Genomic DNA, 25,003 nt, shown 5'->3' with positions numbered 1-25,003 from the left:
ACACCATTACAGTAAAGTCTTGCATTTCAACAATGTCATCAGTTAAGTTAAAATTAAACTTTTGAAAGTCATTGTATACTCAAAGGTGTAATCAAGCACAGCACAGCAACCTGTTAAAACATGTTGGATTTACTGTGGCTTATATTATGGCCTTTTTAACATGACATAAAACACTGCCTGGCATTTATGCCTTTTGAAAGAGGAAGCTTTTTTTGCTCTCATTAAAATGTGTTAAATTTAAAACTGATAATTGCTGTAATTATGCAGGGGGGCAAACACAGACACTACCATTGCTGTCCAAATATAGACAATTTTAATTGCATTTTCAGCAGACTGGGTGACACATCTCTCCTCCTGGAGAGTAAAAACATTTTCTCATATTTTCCTGTATTTTAGAAGAAAACACACATACTACCTCCATTTTCCTATGTTTTTCTTCTTGTCTAAGCAACACCGTTGGGCCCTAAAAATGTCTGCAGTGGTCATCTATAAAGGTTGTGTGCATGGAGATGTTAATTTGGTCATTATAGAAGGCATTGGCTGGAAAGAACATACACTAAAATAAAAAAGTCAAATTATCCATCTCCTGTTTGAAGGGGTGGATGGGGGGAGAGCTCAGAGGGTTTGATTCATTACAGCAGCCAGCCTTGTCTGTCAAAGGATATTGATTTGTTATTGAAATAATTCCTTGCCAGCATGGGGAGCTAGCAGTATAACTGCTGACAGCCCAGCCATTTACAGGAACAAGACAGTCAAGAGCTATTCATACATTCTCCTGGGTAAGTCAATTCACCTCAATGGAGTTTTGCCATGTTTCATAGATTTAAGATATTCCTTATGATGATGATGATTATAACAATATCATAATTCATATTTTTAATGCATGATTACCATAACGGGCCATGATTTTTTCATGGCCAATTGCAGTAAAGCACAGTGAAGTTGAACCCATAGGAAACTATTGCTGAACTACAGCCACAGTTTAACCATGTTAAAATTGCAAAAATCCCAAAGCGAATTTGATCACGTTGAACTTGCAAAGGGGAATCTCCAGGACCTGGATGGTATAAAAGTACCCTAAGTGCTCAGAGTGTGATGTATGTTTTCCATGCACAGCCAAAGAGGAAAGAACAGTCAGGCTAGCGTCCTCACTCAAAGGCTGCTGTGTGGTTCACTGACCCCAAGCAGAGAGTCTCTGCACACACAGCAGAGTGGTGTGCCTTTTTCAATCAATCCAGTCAGCGAATGAGGGAGCTCGGCACCATGTCAAACACACACCTCGCACCTCAGCAAGCACATAGGCTGCATGTTGTGCGTTCAGTAAGAGAAGCAGAGCGTGTCAAGGTTATCTCAAGCTCCGATCACGGTGAATGAATTTGTTTCCCATCTTTTCCCAGGCTAAGTGTAACCACCAACACACAACAGGAGACAGAACATTAGGGGAGTGCCTGCCAGCATTTAGCAAGGCACACATGGCATTTCCCATACAGCATTGGACTGCAGTCTGTCCACGTTTTGCATTAATATACACACCTGCATAGATAACTGCATGTATAGCACTGCCTTTCAAATATGCGCTATAGGTTGAGAGCACAGGAAATGGCAGTTCCAGTAAAAACAGAAGGGACCTGCAACATCAACAATGGAAACAGTACCAACCACAACAGGATCCATTCACAACAAATGCTGGTGGTCCATCAACCAAGACAGTGACAATAATAGTGTTTTCATTTCTCTGCAACAGCAAGACAGGACAGTAAACACAAAGACATCTACACACAATCAGCTTTTCCATATACATTATAACAAGCTTGCTATAGGAGATGTGAGTCTCTTAGCCTATCTAGCTTGAACAATTTACTTGAGAATCATGAAGCTTCTGTCATGCTCCTCATATCAGCTGGGCAATATTTTCACTCAATGAATCAGTGCATCCACTGTGTTACAACCAAGCAATACCTAGGTTTTGCACCCTGAGGGTATTCATTCAGCTTTTAATAGACATCAAGATAGCTAGGTTACACACACACAAAGAGGAAGGAAAATAAATGCAGAAACTGACTGACTTTGTCTCGTTTTTTTTCTGATTATATGCATATTACATCAGCTATATCCAAACAGCAAATATCATCATAGGATGTAGTGTTTTTGTTACTTCTTTCAGATTGTATTTACCACCCCACACACACACATACATACCTCCAGAGATTTAAACAAAACATGCATTTATTATAAGGAAAATGGTTTAAATAGTGGGCCTTAATGTAACATGTATACATGGTGATATTATTTAACCAGCTTTTTAATTATCTGCAGTGTTTTAAACATTTTGTACACTTTGTGTTTGCTGATATGGGAATAATCAGCATTTAGCCAACATGTTTTCTTGTTTGGTTTTTTTTTATAAGCAGAAACAATATTCTTAAGACTATATAGTTAACCTCTAATAAAAACAAGTAAATACAGTGTTGGAAAATTATGTTGAAATGTAATCTTAATATTTTTTGCAAATAATAAAAACTGTCCTGTTTTACAAAATAGGCCTACCGTAAAACTTCAATTAAACGTTAATTCCAAATAACTGCAAGAAGCCCCGGCATCAACTGGAGACCGGCGATTGTATTAAACATTAATAAATAAAAAAGACATCACAGACTCATGCAGGTTAAGAAGATTCTGGAAACATTGCTTCATTGTAGAAGTACACAGCAAAATCTATAGTGTTAAAATTACAGTGTTAAAATATAGTGTTAAAAATCAGTGTTGTTTCAGCATGCTTTAGGTGAAATTAAAACTCTGAGAGTTAATCCATGTTGAGAGTCAGTGTTAATACTGGGTGTCAAAATTAAGAGTGTTGAATTATAACTGCACTGGTGTAAATCCAAATAACGTAACTCCCACAATGCATTGTGGAAGTTTCCAGAATAATTGTTGTTTTAATGTTTGTTTGTTTATCTTACTTATTGTATACATGTTAACTATTGTAAATAAATTATTGTTTGAGAGTAAAATGTGTCTTTACCCGACAATATATTTATATTTGTGTTGTCTGGTTTTACTACCCTAAAAAGAAGTCATATCTTTGAGTCAACACCTACCAAAAAAAAAAAAAATGTCTCCTCTATTTCTCTGCTAGTGGTGGTGCTTGTGAGCATTACTGGTATATGCATGATTCGTTTGCTTGCTTTGCTGGCTCTGCGTATTTATTTACTTACTTAAAAGTTAATTGTAAAACCAATTAAATGACTATGTTTTTACATGTGTGTATATATACATAAAGGATTGCTAGAAGTGTTGGGAGCCCAACAATGCATGAGTGTTAATTTAAAATGTTTTTGGATGGTCGTGCATGTAGGCCTCTTCTTTAAAAGGATTGATTTTAACACCTACAGTGTTACATTTGCTAATGATTTTTTTGCTGTGTAGTGTTGCTATCACTGGTACAGAGTACATTTTTGATTCTACCTAGTTTTGGGGAAATGCTGAACACTGAAAGTGTTAAAAAATGTACTCTTAGATGATGTTAGAATTTCAACACTTTTAAAAGTGTTGATTTAACATTTTGTGGTGGTTCCCACATATAAACTTCAAAAGTGTTGAATTGAACACTCATGGTGTTAAATTCGAACATTCTAATTTGCAGTGTAGGCGAATAGGCAAGGCTTATTATTATTATTATTATTATTATTATTATTATTATTATTATTAGTAGTAGTAGTAGTAGTAGTATTAGTATTATTATTATTATGAATTATTATTATTATTTTCCAGAGATGCAAACAAATCACATTCAATGTGTGGTGAACTACACACTGGATTGAAAACAAGATACCGGTAATTCTATTAGCAGTCTAAGATTCGATACACTGTGAAACAAAAAACACTTTAACAAAACTGTGGAAATGCGCTTTAAACCAAATCATCAACATTATACTTCATTAATGCATTGATTATGTCGCAATTGACAGTGAGTTTAATCACTACAATTAACAGCAATACAAATATACAGCTCTATACACTCACCTAAAGGATTATTAGGAACACCATACTAATACTGTGTTTGACCCCCTTTTGCCTTCAGAACTGCCTTCATTCTACGTGGCATTGATTCAACAAGGTGCTGAAAGCATTCTTTAGAAATGTTGGCCCTTATTGATAGGATAGCATCTTGCAGTTGATGGAGATTTGTGGGATGCACATCCAGGGCACGAAGCTCCCGTTCCACCACATCCCAAAGATGCTCTATTGGGTTGAGATCTGGTGACTGTGGGGGCCAGTTTAGTACAGTGAACTCATTGTCATGTTCAAGAAACCAATTTGAAATGATTCGACCTTTGTGACATGGTGCATTATCCTGCTGGAAGTAGCCATCAGAGGATGGGTACATGGTGGTCATAAAGGGATGGACATGGTCAGAAACAATGCTCAGGTAGGCCGTGGCATTTAAACGATGCCCAATTGGCACTAAGGGGCCTAAAGTGTGCCAAGAAAACATCCCCCACACCATTACACCACCACCACCAGCCTGCACAGTGGTAACAAGGCATGATGGATCCATGTTCTCATTCTGTTTACGCCAAATTCTGACTCTACCATCTGAATGTCTCAACAGAAATCGAGACTCATCAGACCAGGCAACATTTTTCCAGTCTTCAACTGTCCAATTTTGGTGAGCTTGTGCAAATTGTAGCCTCTTTTTCCTATTTGTAGTGGAGATGAGTGGTACCCGGTGGGGTCTTCTGCTGTTGTAGCCCATCCGCCTCAAGGTTGTACGTGTTGTGGCTTCACAAATTCTTTGCTGCATACCTCGGTTGTAACGAGTGGTTATTTCAGTCAAAGTTGCTCTTCTATCAGCTTGAATCAGTCGGCCCATTCTCCTCTGACCTCTAGCATCAACAAGGCATTTTCGCCCACAGGACTTCCGCATACTGGATGTTTTTCCCTTTTCACACCATTCTTTGTAAACCCTAGAAATGGTTGTGCGTGAAAATCCCAGTAACTGAGCAGATTGTGAAATACTCAGACCGGCCCGTCTGGCACCAACAACCATGCCACGCTCAAAATTGCTTAAATCACCTTTCTTTCCCATTCAGACATTCAGTTTGGAGTTCAGGAGATTGTCTTGACCAGGACCACACCCCTAAATGCATTGAAGCAACTGCCATGTGATTGGTTGGTTAGATAATTGCATTAATGAGAAATTGAACAGGTGTTCCTAATAATCCTTTAGGTGAGTGTATGTGTGTACATATATATATATATATATATATATATATATATATATATATATATATATATATATAGTTAAAGTGAGAAATAAACTAATAAAAACACACATGATGGTGATTTTTTAAATTAATATAAGGTATATATATTTACTGAAAACAAGAAAGATGCGTAACCCGGCGTTTTTTAGACACCGACTTTTGTTTACATGATTATGCAAATCAATCCGGCGACTAGACCGGCTATTTTAGACCCGGCGAGTGATGGAAGTTTTACAGTATTTATACGGTATAAATCTCCAATTTCTCAAATGAGGCAATATATTTCTATATGCAAGGTTTCTACCTATTTATTTATTTTAAAAGTATTTTGTTTTTCTAAAGGTGCCTGGGTGTGCTATGACATAAATCTCAATGCAGGAGTAACAGCATACAAATTCGAATAATAGCCTAATAATAATAATCATAATGATTTCACCTGAGTCCCTTATAATGTAGTAACATTTTGATAAAGTAAATTAATTATTAAGTAATTATTATTAATATTATTATTATCAAACATTTAAACAATAAACTGCGGTGACAATAGGAACTGCTGTAAGAGAACTGTGTGACAACGTGATGATTTCTACAACATGTGGAAACTTACTGCGGACATGCAACTCATTTATAAGGAAAGCAGCAGGCTGCGTAAACTACTACCCGTTTGCTCATTCAATAATGATTTCTCCATCGCGGAGAGGGACACATCTTCTACCGCATGCCACGAACGAATACATATCCACATTTATCTTTTACAACCGAAGTTTTTGTTGTTGATGTGTGTGTTTTTTTATCCTGCATGTTTTGTTGTTTTCAGAATCCAGAATCCTATGGACAGTTCGGCTGTAATTCTGCACTACGCTCTCCTCCTTGCTGTCTATTGCGGCGATATAAAGTGAAACAAAAGGAATGCGCTGTTTTTCTCTTCCTTTTTTTTGAAAGAGTGATTGGATGACGTCACATAGACCCAGCTGACACCGTTAGCCCTACCTCCTGTGACCAGGACTTTACTCTCCTAATCCACTGTGTACTCAGCCCTAATGCTATCAACACTAATTCTAGCCAGAAGAGGAAACGCGGCACCCCCGGACTCGTTGTGTATAAAGACTGCGACAAAAAACCTCACGGCCGGGCGAGAAAGGCATTCAATTCTAGGTGGCTACCGTTGGTCGGATCTACTTTGGGTTTTCTTCATTTCCCACTGGACTGAATCTTTTGGCAAGGGGAGGGGGCACGCTGTGAGCTGCCTGTTTATCACTGTCCTGGGTCGTGATGGAGCTTCTCCGTCTGGCTCCATATCTGCACATCCACCAGGTGTTAAATCCAATCGTTCAGCTACAATGAGGCGGAGGGCGCATTTTAGCCAGAAGCAGTGTACTTTGGGTGGAAAACCACAAGTTTGATTGATCAAAGTCAAACCTTTTTTTTTTTTCGTCTTTGTAATGACAGGATGCAGCGAAGATAACCGTGCCCTGGTCAAGTGGACGATTGTGCCCCTGAATTGCGAAGACTTGCCAAGTCGGATGAGGTTGGTTTCTCCTGCCTGCTCTCCAGACTGGGGAAACACTGACGGGTTTTCCAAAATGTGAGGTTGGCTGCGTTGACAGCGAGAAGCCGTGCTTTCTGTGCAGCAACTGCTTTTGTGTGAACTGCCTGCTCCAGATTATTAGTCATGGGAAGACTTTTGCAGTAGCCACCCTGAAGACAGCCGCGTCTTTCTGCGCACCTATACGGAATACATCAATAATAATAATAATAATAATAATAATAATAATAATAATAATAATAATAATAATAATAACAAAGACCTTGTTAACATTAATGAACTTGTTTTGTATCCACCTTATTCTGCAATGCAATAAATGTGCTCTTTTTCGCGGGATAATTGTACTCACAGCTCAAGTTCAAACTCGATTCTGAATGTGTTTTAAGAAGAGTGTGCATTAGCTTGGATCACATTTGTTTTGAAAGATTTGTGCTTACATTGTTAAATCTGCCCTTGTGGATTACAGACCCCGGCTGTGTAACTAACTCTATCTTCTAACATGGGACGCGCACGTTTCCCCACAAGAGATTCTGTTCTTCGACACATTTTAGAGCGACATTTGTGGAAGAGACTGTTCTTAAGGTTATGACCCCAATGCGAGGCCGGTGTTATGAAATTCAGCCAGCCACGTAGCCAAGGATAAGTCTGTCCTTGGTTTGGGGTAAAATGGATAGCAAACAAATGACACGCACAATACCGCACTTATAAAAGTAAGACAAACGTGAGGAAAATCCAATAAAGACTCGGAAAACAATGGAATTGTCAGAAGTGCGCTGTTCCAGTGCGAGCGACGAACTCTACACCATTAACAAAACCCCGACAAGCAACAGCAACGCCAGACCCAAACGACTCCTGTGGCAAAACGCAGTGAGACATATCACCGAGCAGCGCTTCATCCACGAGCAAAGCAGTGCGAAAACTGGGACTTCCGACGAGTCCTATAGCCACGGCTTGAGGAAACAATCGGCCGGCAAGACTTCCATTGGCGAGAGGCACAACAATGGGGGGACCAAAGTGTTCCCGGAAAGGGCTAGCAGTGATCTGGGATTCCTACAGATAGACTGCGCCCCCAGCAATTCCGATTTCTTTCTGAACTGGGGGTACACTTACAGGGGGGTCATCTTCCCAACCCTGAGAAACTCTTTCAAATCGCGCGACTTGGAGCGTCTCTACCAGCGCTACTTTTTAGGGCAGCGGCGCAAATCCGTCGTGGTTATGAACATCCTGGACGTGCTCACCAAATTGACACTTTTGGTCCTTCACCTGACGTTGGCTTCTGCCCCGATGGACCCTATCAAAGGCATACTATTGGGCTTTTTTACGGGCATCGAGGTGGTGATCTGTGCCTTAGTAGTGGTTAGAAAAGACACGACCTCCCACAGCTATTTGCAATACAGCGGCGTGGTAACTTGGGTCGCCATGGCCACTCAGATCTTGGCAGCGGGGCTCGGCTATGGACTACTTGGAGACGGTATAGGCTATGTACTTTTCACCCTGTTTGCTACTTACAGTATGCTTCCATTGCCTCTGACGTGGGCTATACTAGCTGGATTGGTCACCTCAGCACTTCATATCGTTGTGCAGCTGGTCATCCCTCCAAAAAATGCATCAGTTACTACAAACCAGGTAAGCTCCCCTGTATGCAGTGATTTCATCCATATCTATCTGCAGACCGTTTTGCGGTTTATGAAGAATTCAAATATGTACATATCATCGACGTCATAGAATAATAATGATGATGATGATGATGGTGTATTGTGCTGTGAAATAGATAACTTAGATAAAGAGATCGGGCGAAGACCGAACCGAAGTCTCTCCAATTCTGCATGGAATTGAGTACCAAAAAAGTCTTCACACAAAATAACGTCCCGCTGTATTCTATTCCACAATTTCACAGCATATTTCTGAAGTTGGGTGCATATATCCAATAGTTAAATAAAGGAACTCAATAAACTACGTACAATATGCTTCCAGTCCTCTGTGCCCTCGTTTATAAATATCAGATATTTCGTATCAGCGCTTAGTCCACGTATAACAGAACATTGCACTACTTTATTCTTATCCAATGAGTAAACCAAATAATAATAATAATAATAATGTTGATCAAATATCACCATTCTATTAACTGTATAGACCCAATTATTGTTTATAATGTATTTATGTTAAAAGAGTGACTGTTACTTGTATATTATTATTATTATTATTATTATTATTATTATTATTATTATTATTATTGAGCAGCATCAATATTTTCAATGAATACCGAAGATTACCAGCACCAACATTGCATTGTAGTTACCCCACGGGCGGGGAATGATTTCGCACGATTTATATTTTTTCTCATGCCCGGTGTTGTTTCGTTTCCTTTCTGCCTGGAGTTGGAAACGCATGCATGATTTTCTTTTTGAAAATGATTGAAATTATATTTGGAGCTCCAAGCGGTGCAAGAGTGAGCGAAAGAGCTCTCCACGGAGAAGGTGCTGAAAAGCAGTTTTGCAGTTTCCTTGATAATCGCGTAGCTCCCTCTAGCGGTGCGCTTTCCAGCAGTGGAAAACCAAGTGCTGTTGGCATGCAATGCGTTTGGTTGTTCTTCCCGCAGGGGCACCAACTGCAACTCGAAGCTAATCAAAAGCGCTACCTGTTCACTGGTATTTTTATCATGCTTAAAAACAAACAAAGGCAGTCGGTTACTTCTACGAAAAAAACATCTGCCTTTTTTTTAATGCATCTGTTTTTGTATCAATATGAGTTCTGCATTTTTGTATTCATTGTTTATTATTATTATTATTATTATTATTATTATTACAATGTGTGTTTAATTTAATTCGATAATGACAATACATGGTATCTACTGTTATACTATATTGTTACCTAGTGTTATACTATGTTTTTTTCAGGTGACTACCACAGCATATAATTAAAGAGCACGGCATGATTTATAGAGATGAATACATATTTTTCAGCATGGTATTTATAATTGGAACAGGATTCTGAGCAGGATATTCGTTGTTGTCAATGCTGAAGTCTCTGTGGTGCAGTGTTGGACTTACAGGCTTGTGACATGGTGTAGGTAGATGTCACAGGTCCCAGCTGTAAAAGGTACTCAATGCAAGCAACTGACCAAAATGCCAAAATGTCCAAAATGTCATAGTACATACTGGAGGTAATGGTTCCTCTTCACAAATACTAAAAGCCCCCGTGAAAACCATAAGAAACATGTCCACATCCTCCACAGTGACCAATCAGCACAATACATTTTGGATCAAACTCTCCACAAAGACTCCTCACTTGCCAACAGGCACCCCCACTATACTGCAACCCACCGTCAACAGTGCAGCAGTCTTTTTGCATTTCCACACTTGTGAACATTTGCTTGAGGTCAACTGCCCTACCATTCAAATCGTTCTGTGTTCAATGCCCTATATACAGTTGATAAACCCACAGACACACCTGTGTAGTCACTGCACACCTCAGTTGAGGTTTTGCGACGGCCCACATATCCGTATTGAGGTACCATACAGCTCGGGCTCATGTCAATGCTTCTTGGTTTACCTGGCTCTACTCATGCACTTCTCACATCCTTCCACTCCCATACAACATGACCCCCACAGTGGAGTTCAAGGACACAGCAGGGTCTCTGCAAGCATATGGATAGTCATGCATGAGATATGGCAGGCGGTCTGTACCATCTCAAAATCAGATCTGATGAATGTGTGTAGCTGTCAGTAGATGGATGTAGATTATCTCTGCATGACTCTGGCCTCTGATATAGTCTATTAGCAGCGTCGGCAGGCTGGGTGCAATACATTGTGTTATATACTGTGTAGATGTATCTGTCCACGATAAGTCATGCAGTTCATACACAATACGCCACTCCCCTGTTTGATGATACATTAGCAGGCCAAGCAGAACCTTTGAGACCCTCCTGAAAAGGGTGTAGGACAGATGCGTGGGCTGGAATTATGATGAATGTCAATGGGTGCATGCGAATTAAACCCTTCTCGCCACAAATCACTGACACACTGCTAAATTCCAGAAGTCCATCACAAGCAGATAGTCACAAAATGAGATCCTGCAGGATGGTGACAGACTTAAATACTTGCAGTGATGACATGTTAAGAACTCATTTATTTATTCATTTCTTTTTCATATCATTCATTTCTCCTGTCAGACAGCATGGATTGACATGAGCCTGCACAAACAAATTGTTGCTTTGTTCCTAATACATACATACATACATACATACATACATACATACATACATACATACATGCATGTATACATTAACTAAATATGTCAATGGAATGATCAGATTTATTGAAAGGTAAAAGTATGATTTAATGTTGCGACATGCGACATGCAACATGCGAGATGGAAGGATGTTATTACAATGTGTGTTGGTCCTCAGTTAAACCAGAATCGTTTGTGAGTTTTGGATGATTTTAGTTCATGTTACCTCACCCTCTTAGAGCAATTTCTAATCCATCTGTAAGATTAAAAGGTGACAATTGATCTAGAATATTCTGCACTCATGAACACTAAGTGGCATAATCAACTCACTATCTTCCCTGTAAGTAATGAAATGCAAAAATCAAAACACTCTTTCTAATCTGTTTCCAATATGTAGTTCTATCTTACCTTCAAACCTTCATCCACTTACAGCACTGTAGTTTTTATGCAATTGCCTGTAGCACAGTAGGCGAGTATATCATTACAGTATAATTTACATAATTCAAACCATCAGTTGTGTTGGATACATCTTCAAATAGATGCTGACACTTGGAAGATCTGACATAACAGTGTCTGCTTATATCCCAATCTATTTATAGTTCTCTTAATACATCTTTTTATTTCTGTAATATCAAGTCTCGGCAGTACACAAGACTGTTTCTGACTCTATGCGAATTGTGTATTCCCATTATCACACTTAATTTCAGTTAAACGAACCCAGTTTTATTACCATTACTAGTACTAGAGGTGGATATATGTGAAATATCCACATGGTAAAAGAATCACAGGATTACATGCACCAGAACATTGTGCTATTTTACATTCCTTGCACGGCATGTTCATTTGAAATTCACACATGACTATTGGATGATACATTGTGAGATTTCCATTTTTCATTAATTCATGAAAGAAAGTACATTAAGGGGGGGCATAACTGCTTTATCCAATTCATTATGAAAATGACTCTATGATAACTAAAAGCCACGTGAAACAGATACAAAAACAGTAAAATGCTCTTAAACTCTACTGAATGGATACTGATGTGCATTTTCCCACATCTATGTATAGACATATTGTATTGTTTTCATCCTAATGGCTCTCTCCACCTTTGTAAGTCTTTCAGTGAAAGACTGTATGTTTGTTGTGATAATTGTACCAAGCGTACCATTGGCAATAGTAGGATAATTGGCATTGTCAATTTGGAAGCATCAGCCCCATACATTATTTTAAATGATATGACGAAAACTTTGTAGATTTAAACAAATAGTGTCCTAGCCCAGTACTGATGTCTGGACTTTTCTAGCTCAAGATAACATACATTTTAATTTATAATTCCTTACTTTTTACAGTGTGTAAATATATTTCTTCATTTTGACAGTTATTATTGTTTATTATTGCATTGAAAGGATGAGGGAATTTGACACCAGCAAGCTTCTACATTTATTCGATTTTTGCTTTTCATGTTTTGTACAAACTGAAATTAACATTCACTTCTGGTAGATTTTGTCTGTATATTATATAATGGATACTGTATTTTTTGACAAGTTATTGCTTGTCTTGCTTCTGTTTGTGTATCTACCCAAAGTGAATGTTTTCATTTCAGTTTGGACAAAATGTGATAAGCAATAATTATGACCATACCAATTTTGTTTTGTCCTTTTTTGTAAGTGGTGCACACTCAGACTGAATTCTTGGGACAGTGTTTATTAATGACCTGTGCAATTGCAAAAGACTAAACAAACTACTGTGAACAGATTGTATTGGAATAAGAGTTACTATTTACATAGCAAACTCACACTGTAACACACATTAATACTGTACATTAGCCAATTCATACAAACCTGCGTAAGAGTGGAATGGTCAGCTGATGTAAATGTCGGAATGTACTGCGATCAAAGTGATCACTGCAGATTGCCTTTTGACTTGACAAAGGCAAGACAATCTCGTGATTAATTCATTGTTCTGTTATCAAAGATGTTAGAACATGATACATTCGAACGAACAGAGAGAGCATACATGCATGTTGTTTGACACCCACCATTATTTGGTAATTTTACAGGCTGCTAATATGATTGACTGGATCTGGAAGTGTAGTATGTATCTTAATTATAAACTATAAAAAAAAAAAAGTGATTTTAGGAATTGTGGTAGTTTAGATTAAAGATATATAATCCATCCATGTACATACAATTATGATAAACAGATATGTTTACAGTATATCAAACATATTTTGTTGTAAAAGCAATATATGGAAAGAACATATACTGTACTTCACAAGAAAACTACTACAAACAAAATACAAATGCCACATACGCTGCTTTTTACACATATACAATGCAATGGAATTGTTTGAGAAGTTTGGGATCTTGTTTTTGTTAGGAAAAGCACAGAGTGAAGCCAGAGCCTGCAACACAATAGATTTTTTTAGATATATACAATAGGCCTGAACATTTTACTGTTATTTATTGTCTTATATCTGTCTGTTCTTTATGACTAATTATTTGCCTTTGTAGAGTGCTGAGTGCATCTGCTAGGCAGACTAACAATGCCAAGAAGTTAATTATCATGATAAATCATATCTCAGCTGAAACATCAGCAGAGAATACCGACAGCTGTTGTGTTTAGATCCCCCCAAATGGTTTCATTCGCTACATTGGTGCTCCTGGGTAAATGTCTTCAAATGTCTTGTAGCTGCTACCTAGGTCCTGAATCTCAAAATAGGGTCAGATCATTTACAATCAATCTTTTTATAAAAGTCTATACTACATGCAAGTAAATAAGTAAGTTACAGATTGAAAGAGAAAGAAAGAAAGACTAAGATGAGACTCCCATATAAACTCTGCAAAATGAAAATATTGGTAGAAAATGGTGAGGTATATAACCAGGATACAAACCATGGGGAACAATAGCAAAACAGAGTAGATGCATGCGAAAGACCATAGGGGAAACTGACAAATATAATGTGGTAAGGGTTCTTTAATAGACATGTTTTCTGGGTTACAGTGAAGTATACACATTAAAAGTGCATGAAAGAATTAGGTAGAAATGCATTTCTGTGTCTTAAATAGGGTAGCTCTCTTGTGAATAGCTTAAATCCAGGGAGTGTTCTGTAATAAAAATGTGAGATCTCCTAGGCTCTTATTGTGAAGTGGGTGTGGATCTGGAGCCAGCCAAGCTTGCAGTACATTCCTTAATCGTATCATTCATCTTGGGAAGCTGCATTTTTCTTGTGTGGAAAATATATGGCCAGCTTTCTGTCCATCTCTGGATTACATTAATTTATTGATTGATTTTCTGGCAGACTACTTCTGAATTCTCTAGTCTGGGCAGTAATATGTTTTTCTATTAAAATAAAATAAAATGCAAAACGATAAACCAGCTGGGTATACCGTGCTGTTTGGGATTCAGACAGCCCTGTCAGCACAGGGATTTCCTTTATGTAGCTATTCTGTAGTGTGCCTTGTTTAATTATATACGTCTCTTATTTTCTCTTATTATCTCTCTCTTACCAAATCTGGTGTGTGATTTGCCTTTAGCTGGCCTTGTCTACGCCTTTGCTTAATACTCACTTCTATTTCTTGTTCTGAACACATGATGGGATCTTTATTTCTCTACAAAGGCCCTTTAGTAATAGCTGAACAATTTTTATATCGACTTAATTCTTTTAAGACTTTTAGGCTCCTCTTTAACTGCACTGAGGGTGTGGAATAGTACATTAATTTCCTAAGTCTACATTTTGGTGCTTATCAAATAATTGCCTGTGTTCGATGAGTATGAAAGCCACCATATATATGGACATAGGAACCAGACACCCTGTGTGTCTACTATAATAATAATAATAATAATAATAATAATAATAATAATAATAATAATAATAATAGTTGTACAGTTAGTATTTACCTGGTAGAATCCTTTTCAGAAGTTTCTTGTTTTTCATTCCTCTCTGCATGTGACCCTTTTTTCTCCATAGAAAATGTGCTGTTTTGCCACAATGTGTGGCAACTTGGTGACATGCATTACAGGTGAAGACTGAAAAAGCCAAACTATTGTGCCATTGCACTGGAGTGGACTCAGGAAGCAAACTGTTTCAGAGTTGATCTGTCCATTGCACTGCCATAGCCCTTTTGCCAGATTACTACATTTAAAATTTACCATACGATGTGTGCATTTTACAATGGTTTCTTATGGTTGTATCACACCTTCACTGAGCTTTACTATACAGAACCATGGGAATACTACGGTATACCATGATACATATTCCTAAAGCATTTTTACTTTAGTAGACCATGGAATATGTATGGTAGTGTAGTAAAGCATGTTGATGGCATGTTAAAACCACAGGAAAGCATTGTTAAACTATTTTTAAAGTACAAATATCGTATGGTACATTAGTCATGGTAAACATGCATAAGAGATGTCCTGAATTTTTTGCATAGAGTGAAACACATCATTTCCATTTTTGGCTTCACTTTCTGCCCAGTTAAGAGAAGCCTGGCCCTAGATTCACTCTGACAGTGAGCAGAAAAGGTAGAGAAAAAATTAAGTGATTCAGCAAAACACTCCAAATGGATGGAAACACGTGTAGCAGCATAAGCCTATTGGGATATTTTCTCTTTCTTCATAGAGTACACAACAGCAAATATGAAATAAATTCAAGTTAATTCATCCATTGTTATTAATTATTGGGGGGAGGGGGGGCTAAAAATAGATTAGTATGTATGTATGTATGTATGTATGTATGTATGTATGTTAGCATTAGGCGTGGGACCTAAATACTACAGTTGATGAATAGCTTTTGCTGTCCCAAGTGGGCAACCAGAGAAATGGACAAGTTCAACTGTCAGACTGGGCCATTCCGAAAGTGTTGTGTAATGGGATTAGACTGCTTAACCCATTTCCCATCAGTGCCGAGGAAGTGAAAGCCAGTTGGACCGGATGTCATTACCACCTATATAGAAAGGATCTGTTTAATTTAGGCCTCTGAATCTGACCTGGTGTTTAAAGTGATTGTTATTTGAGAATGGATTACCCCGGCTGTCCTATTCATAGCCTCTTTGTATCACACAGGCTTGTTACCAGGAGTAGTTTTTTAATTAGATTACGCACCTGATTTAGAATGCACTTAGCTGTGATCTGATTGGATATCCAAACCAGCGAGGAGCGCACACATGGTATCCTCATGGTCCCGCGTCACAGGTGTGTTTTTGTTTTATGGTCTTATACTTTTCCTCAATAGTCCTTCTAAAAACATGTTTTACAATGTATAAAAACCACCAGCAATGTTGTGGCCAGCTGCTCTATCAACATGCATCATCGATATATATACTGTACAGTTTTACACATTTTGCAGATTACTTTTACGTGCTTTTATTTTATGATTTCCAGTGGAGCCTTAAGAATGAAACGTATTTTAGAAACTAAACAAATGTTCTTCTCCTTCATTAAGTTTAATTGCACACCCAAAGGTTAAGAGATGTCATCACTGGAACTGCTCTTTCTCCCAAGGTTATCAAATGTAAATTAGGGGATGTGTTATTGTCATTGTCTTGAATAATATTCAAAGCAATTTTCAGTCCATCAGTAATTTTTGTTGTGTAATTAGCAGAACAGCAATTTTAAAAATGTTTTAAAATATAGCTAAGATTCATATTCCCTGAGATACAGGATGTTTTAAGTTTTCATAATATGTCTTTTAATTACAGATTAGACAATAGTTCTTGCACATCAGTTATCTCATTCTTCGCTATCCCCTTATGTGGTGCGCACTGCAATATCTTTCTGGGACAGCTGCTGCAAACATTGTCTAGAAGGGATATCAACACATGTCTACTCTATGGTGGTGTGCCTTTGTATAGGAAGCCTTCAATGGTGTTCATTATGTATAATGTATTTGCTTGAGCTTGGAGTCCCTAGAGAAGTATCACTGTTTGTTTTCATGCATACTTTAGAGCTCCATAAAATGTCTGCAGAGCCTTCCTGGTCTCTTAATTTGTGAAAATTCAGTGAAAAGTATCAGAACTTCAAAAGAACAGTTGCAATATGCTATGTTTTTATCTGCTTTGTTAGTAACAATATCCATTTTCTGATTTTTATATCAGACTGGTAACATTGTAAATTTGAAACATCAAACATGAAACATCATTCCTTAAGCTTAATTAATGCTGTAAAATACAGTATTATGATGATGATAAACTGTGATGAGGAAGATGACTAGTACTCCTACTCCTATTGTGACTTCTGCTCTTCCTCCTATTACTACTACTAATAATAGTAATAATAATAGTAAATCATAAGTATGACACAATTGTTCAACAGGCTTATTACCCCAAACCAGACCTATATCTGTGACACTGGGTTCCTAAGCGTTAATAATAATAATAATAATAATAATAATAATAATAATAATAATAATAATAATAATAATAATCAGTGTGGTGAGCATTACAAAATAACATTTGACACCCACTGAAGATATTTAGAGAACAGTTTTCTCACCGAATGATTGTACACTGTACAAGAGTCCAAGATGGAAAAACATGATTTTCCAGCCTCCTCCAGGAGTTCCTGATGCAGAGTGATTTTTGCCGGTTACTTCAGGTATTGGCAAAGCTCAGTTTAATTCTTAGAACTGGCCTGCAATTTAAATGTAACCCACTGCTACAATGGATGACCATAAGAAAAGCCAATATGCAAAGGTCTGTCTACATTCAGGAAATGTCTTGTGGCTCTCTGATCTATACACCACAAGGCACACAAATATGTGCCCTGTTGCATAACACAACCTAGATTTTAAGTGCTCCTTGAGTTAAAGTGTGTTGGACAAAAGTACCTTAACACATTAAGGTCAACACATTAGTGAACAGACAAACTGCTGTATCTAATTCTTAATGATTGGATGTTTAGGATCAAAGGCAAATTCCTCATATTGATTTCCTTTGTGACCTTAAAAACAGATTCATGGTCACACATGCAGGTGTAATGGTTTAAAGGGAATCTGGCACAGTTGCTAAAATTCTGGTTGTATGTCTTCATGTGTTGCTATAGTATATAAGTAAAATTTTATAAAATATAAAAGCAACTTTAAAAACTTTCAAATTTAAAATTTACCAGATAATGTCTGAAATCAAAAGCCAGAATTTATGCTCTGTTAGGGTTTCAGGATGTGTCGTGTCATTACTTCCTGCAAAGCAGAAACAGCAGACAATTACAAAATCATGGGGATATGTCTTCCCCATCAACCAAGTCACTCATTGATGATGATGATGATGATGATTAGTATGTATTTATTGGCAGACTCCCTTATCCAGGCTGACTTACAGTTTACACAAGAAACATTTCAAAGCATTACAGAAGTGCAGTAATACAATCAGTACAAAATACATATTAAAGCTCTGCAAAAGTGCAATATAATAAGCAGACATCCTAGCACAATGAGATAACAAGTGCAGACATAATATATTTAAGTACTAGGTATGTGCTAAAGGGAGGGGGAGGGCATAGGAGAAGTCACAGAGAAACAGTAGAAGTGCAAACAATACATATGTACACAGGAGAGTAATGAAGCATAGTTAAATAAAGTGCATAATAGCAAGAGTGCACAGCAGACCAGGAATTTAGGCTCCTGCAGTCCTAACCGCGGTGGGAAGGTCATTCAACCACTTAGGGGCAAAGGTTGAAAAGGACTGAGTTCTGGAGGAAGGGGAGCGGAGAGAGGGAAATGTGAGTCTTCTGGCTCAGAAGGACTGGAGAGGTCTGGAGGGAGTGTAAGGAGAGATGAGAGTCTGCAGGTAGCTCTGAACAGTCTGATCGAGACAACGGTTGGTAAGAATCAAAGTCTTGAACTGGATGCGAGCCGAGATTGGAAGGCAGTGAAAAGGGAGTGGAGTAGTGGAGTAACATGTGCGAATTGATGCAGGGAGAAAATACCAGGAAAGCAGCCGAGTTCTGGATGAGCCAGAGCAGGTGCGTAGCAGTTGCAGGCGGGCCAGCCAGGAGGGAGTTGCTGTAGTCCAGGGTCTGGACGAGCAGCTGAGTAGAGTAGTTTGTGAGGAAGGTTCAGATTCTGCATATGTTAATTGGTAAGTGCATATTAGAGTGGAGATGTGCTGGGAGTAGGATAGAGTGGGGTCAAGGGTGACTCCCAAATTTTTAGTGGAAGAAGAGGAAGAGAGTGTGGGAGATTCCAGTGGAATTAAAATGGAGAGATCAGATGAGGGAGGAGGGAAAGTGTTGGAAATGTTAAACTTGAGATGATGCATGTGCATCCAGGAGGAGGTACCAGAGACACAGGAAGAAATGTGAGAAGGGAGGAGGGCATCAGAAGAGGAAGATGAGGGGGCCTAGAGAGTGAGTGTAGACAGAGAACAAGGAGGGGGTCCAGGAAAGAGCCTTGGGGCACACCTGTTAGGAGAGGTTGTGGTGTGGATGAAGATGCACGCCATGTCACCTGGTAGATGTGGCTTTTGAGGCAGGAGAAGAACCAGGCAAGAGCAGTACCAGAGATTCCTAGGTCATCAAGGGAGGAGAATGGAATGATTGACAGTGTCAAAGGCTGAAGAGAATCACTGTCGATAGTAAATATAGATTAGAAAACATGAGGTGTTGCTGTGCCCACAGTTGTGGAAAAAAAATATTGGTTCCTCTCCAACAACAGAGGAAACTAATATGTAGTGGAGACTGAGCAAAGAGAGGTATAAATTTGCAATCTGCAGTGATCATAATTATCATAATTACTGCTTGTTGATGGTATCTCTCTCTGTTTCTCTCTCCCTCTCTCTATATATAGATATATATGCAGATTCCATATGTACACTACTGGTCAGAAGTTTTAGAACACCCCCATTTTTCCAGTTTCTATTGAAATTTAAGCTCCTGTGCATAGAAGTTACACTGTATTCCTACAATGCGCACATCATATTGTATTAGTACACTGTAAACAGAGTTTTCCATCTTGACATTTTGAGCTCTACGGGTGTGTGTTGTTTCTACCAAAACATGGATGGTCTTGTTTTGATCAGTAGACTGTCTGGTTCCAGAATATGTCATCATTGGCTATGATTTCAGAATGCGTAGTGAGAGTCTCAGCTTTCATGAGATACCAAACACTTGGCAAACAACACAACAGTGAAGAGTACACATGGGATTAAAGAGAAGCACATGGATTTGGTGCCCTTTTAAGGCAAACCAATTCACACAAACATTTTCCACTGCAATAAGTTTTGTCCACATTCACTTCTGTAGGTTCTTAAGACATTAATTTGTTTGTATTTTAACAGAATGTTTTGTTTATATGTTTCCTGTAGTATAATGGGAAAAAATCTAAAAGTGGATATGGCATATGTGAAAACACTGACCTAAAACATAAATCTGAAAACAAGGCAAACAGGAAAGCAATACCCATTTTACTTTTTTGGAGACCCCAAGTGGCACATAAGCAGCTCTCTCTAATGTTGTTGTAACACACATTGTGCTTTTGATTTTGAGATGAAAAAAAAACATATTCAGCTTAAAGCTTTAGTCTTAAAGTCTATAAATATAAGGTCATTGAATCAAGGGGCACATACATTGAAGTAAAGCAGTGCTATAAGAACTGTGAGTAAATTATAATTCATGCTCAGCATATAGGCTTCAATTTTTTTACATTTTAAGTTAAATAGAACAATGATTTTTATTTGCTTGATAAGACAGTCTAAAGTATGGACAAGTCATCCAATGATTGGTTCCTTACCAGGTGGCAATATATGGTTGTCAGCTTCGTACTTGTTGGAGCCATCTCTTCCAAGACACATAATGTTTTCAAACATAAAGTTGGCATGTATTTCATCCTCCACTTTTTTAGGCACCAGACTAAATATCCCTACGGAACAGCGGCAAAGGTCTGGATGCACAAACAGCTTGCACTGACAGATTATATAAAATCCAAAAGAAAGCTAATGATTCTTCGGGGTGATACCCGCTATGACTGCCCATACTATTCAGTAAAATATGTCCGCAACAGTTTTGTGGAAGTTGACTTAATAAAGTAATCCACATAGAAGTGATAATGGTATGATACAGATTAATTATATATATTTAGTTCCCTGACTGTAAAATAAAAAAAAAGATAAAATAGACCCAACAATTTCCTAATTATAGAGTTATGAAGCATGAGGTACTGAAATTGGGGCTGACAAATATTTTCAGCTGGCACATCCCAGTATCTGCCCTTTAAACAGACATAAGGCACAATTTCGATGTTTGTCTCATAGTAAAAGGTAGTCTGTGTATGTATTTGTCGAATTTGTAACCGTTAAATAATTGAAAAAATTAAAAATCTAAAAAGATCTGGATTAGCTGACCTCCACATCGGTGTGTCAGCAAACAAAACCATGGGGGGAAAAAAACTATATTTGATCACATATACTGGGTGACTTGTACTAATGGGCACAGAAATGCCATTATGGATAAATGGCACAGATTAATGAATCACATGCAGACCATGCATAGTCGCTATGGGATCTACTGTAAAACTGCAAGCATTCACTAGAGGACATGCCAAATCTATGATTCTACATATATCTTTCAATTAAGAATCTATAGTTTTGTACATTTACATGTTTTTCCATTCCTCTTGGATTGGAATTCGCAACAAGTTTACAAAACACCCTTTTCCATCCCCATCTGATGAAAGATATATGGATTAATTAATTGCTTTGCTCGCAAATGGTAAAATTACTCTTTTCAAGGAATGCAGATATAGTAAATACATTTGAATTACAGTTGCATGTATTTCACCCAAATATAATTATTAGGTAAGCTTTAAATTTAACATTTTTAAAAATTGCTTGTATGGTTGAATCAACCTGGACAAATGCAATGCATCTTACTTTTACACTATAGCGAACAATGTAAAGATACATACATACATACATACATACATGTAGTAACCAACCGGTTCCCCTTTAGGAACAAAAGAGAAGGTTCATATGAAGGGAATGCAGGTTGTGCAGTGTTGCTCTTCTGGTTGCTAGTGGCTTAGTGACTCAACAGTCCCCTCCACGATCTTACTGAATAGCCCAGTGACTCAATGCACACACCATGACTTGGCTGTTTGTTTTGTGCCCCCACAGCCACTCAAGCACAGAACAGAAGCACACCCTGTTCTCAGTCTTGTAATTGGCTGCACTTAATTTGCACTGATGACCTCTGATTCCCAGCTATCTGAGCAGAGTGTAAGATTTGGGTTGCCTTTATTAGCCTTCATAATGAGTTAAATCTACCACAGTTTACCTTTAGAAAAAAAAAAAATATTTTCCCTCCCTGGCCCCATTCATTTTCTATTCTGTTCTATTCTAGTCCAGTCTATTAAATTACATTGTTTAGATCGAAAACATTTTCATGTTTACTTTTCAGATCTTAACCAATTTTTCAGCCAAATCTCTTTCTTGGTTAATCTCAGGAAAATATGTGATGAGCACCATTCTATTTAACCATTAACAAGAGTTAACCCAAAACATCAATCACCTCCCTCCCCTGCTGATCCTATTTTCACTGGCACTTTAATATTGCACTTTGTCTGATTTAGCTTCTAATGTGTCAGTTTTCTCACTCTGCATTCTTGACCTCCAATTAAACAATTTTCTCAGACATGTCTAAGGATTTAAAAAGCAAGTTGTGATAGGGAGATTGAACACTGAAAAGATAAAATTCATATTATATTATATTTCTGTAAAGATCAATATTTAGGAATATTAGATTTTAAGCATCACAGTCTCTTTGTCATTGATGTCTTGACATTTACGTGAGGAAATATGAGTTAATCCCTAACAAAGGGAGTAAGTGATCTTGGGCGTTTTAGTTAAAATATTTATGGCAGACGAACCGTTTAAGTTCGCATCAGGGCCTGTGAGATGTTTGAGCAGCTATTGCTATACAAAAGTAAGGCAAGATGTGTTCAATAATTAAGCACACAATCTATTTATACATGAATGGATACCATCCATAAAATAGCAGACCTCAAAGTCATTTGTTTCACCACTGGTATTTGTATAAAGGAGCTTCACCCTTTTTCGATTTGACATTTTCAAAGCCTGTAATGTCAAAGATTATGGAGCATTTTATTAGTGGGGTTAGATTATGGTTTTTGCCAGAAGCCATTTCTAAGACATCACGCTCTTACAAGCACAAAACATGCTCCTTGTAAGTGTAAATAATCGCTGGATATCTTTGTGCAGAGAATGGTATTCTGGTTACTCTACATGGGGTTATATGGACTTATATGTCATTGCAGGAAATCTTGCATATTCTGAGACCTTCAGTTTTTTTTGTTTTTTTTGTTTTCAATTTGCTTCCAATCTGGATAAGCTCTCATGCTTTCCTCAGTGTTGAAAATATCACCAGTGAATCCTAGGATATCCACACACACTTTATAAAATGCTGTAATGAAAGCACAAATCCTGAGTTTATCCTAGCTAGGCATAAGCTGTCCTTGACCATGCTTTGCACAAAAACACACCACATACAATAATCATAATAATAAAAATAGTTCCAGACAGAGTGTCACAATCATGGAGAGGGAATACAAATGTAAATTGCATTCTATGAGGAATACATATATAGACAGTATTAGAGAGACAAGCAATACTCTGCTCCATAAAAGAAAATTATTAGTATATTCAAATGCTCAGTCTACAGTCAAGTTACTGCAGAGAGAAAGAAAACTGTATGTGCAAACTCCCCCTGCACAATGGGGCTCATTAAACAAGCTCAATAAACAGCTGGGCAAGATTGCATATACATAGATATACTGTAACTGGGTATGCATTGCCAGTCCTTCACAGTCTCCATGTGTTTACTGTATGTGCTGTTTTGCAAGAGCTCTGCACAGGCACGGCAGGAAGTGAGGAGACAGGTGCACAAGCATGTCTGAGCTTGTTGCTTTTTTCTTTCCATCTGCAAGACTGGTCTCTGTAGACTCTCCAGTTCCCAGGATATTGAAGAAGAAGAGGAAAAAAAAGATACACGGCAGGTATACAGCATTGCCTCTCATTGCACCTGCTTGCAACATATTTTAGGAAATGCAGTACTTGCTGAGATGCTGAATTAATTCTGATCTGTAGACAGTTACACCAGGCAGGCATAGAAACAGTACTGTGTGTGCTTTTGGATCTTTGCTTTGCCTAGTCTCTTTGAAACACTGCTACAGTGCTCATCTAAGTTAAAAGATCATTTCAACACTTAAGCACAACATAATACACATTATCCTTACTAACAAACCAACTACCTTGAATTATGTGTTTGCAATCATGTATTATCAGTATGGAGACTCTTTATATTAAAACCTATTCAAAGGAAACATGTTACTTTCAGTCCTCTTCCCACACCTTACCGAATCTGTGATGCCTAAATCCTGAGTTCTACCTGTAAATGTTGCAAGAAAGTAAAATAGATTACTCTTCATTTGCTAATTAAAATAATACAATGTATTGGATGTGCAGTGGGATGCCTGAAATTACCATGTGAAGCAGATGAAGGGAGAAAAAAAAGTCCTTATCCCTTACATATGAACATCACTGTGAACACAAGCACATGGGGGTAATCTAGTCATAATTAAGGACCACATTTCATATTTCATTATGGAGGTAAGATCAGTAAAATGAACTCATCACTGAGCCTGCAGGAACAAGGAGCACAGCTGCTGGCTGTGTCACTCCCAGCATGCCTTAAAACCAAAGTAATCAGCCATGGGCTCCGGTCTTTGGATGCTTCCAGATTTGAAAAGCACCAAGGGCAAGATGTGTCAGACTCTATCCTGTTGAATGCAAAGTCTGAGACTTTAGAAGCTTTTTGGATGAATGGTTCTCAAGCTTTTCTTATTTCATACCTGGATCTTGAGAAAGATCTCTTTAGTAACTGTGATACATTAACAAAATATAATAAGTAACTGAACATCAATTTTAATAGTCACCACAGAATTGCCTTT

General features: G+C 37.9%; 1 protein-coding gene across 2 annotated transcripts in view; it reads left to right on the top strand.

The window, feature by feature from the left end:
• The first annotated feature begins 6,274 nt into the window (after positions 1–6,274).
• The window catches only part of adcy8 (adenylate cyclase 8 (brain)), a 90,239-nt gene continuing 71,510 nt past the window's right edge, over positions 6,275–25,003 (top strand). For both annotated transcript variants that reach the window (XM_066687446.1, XM_066687438.1), the window contains exon 1: positions 6,275–8,439. In XM_066687446.1, the coding sequence (XP_066543543.1) occupies positions 7,567–8,439 (873 nt within the window). In that variant the 5' untranslated portion in view covers positions 6,275–7,566. The remainder of the gene's footprint in view (positions 8,440–25,003) is intronic.

Source organism: Amia ocellicauda, chromosome 2, assembly GCF_036373705.1.
Source record: "Amia ocellicauda isolate fAmiCal2 chromosome 2, fAmiCal2.hap1, whole genome shotgun sequence".
Taxonomy (NCBI): domain Eukaryota; kingdom Metazoa; phylum Chordata; class Actinopteri; order Amiiformes; family Amiidae; genus Amia; species Amia ocellicauda.
Note: the sequence above shows the minus strand (reverse complement) of the source record. Positions and strands in the feature narration are given on the sequence as shown.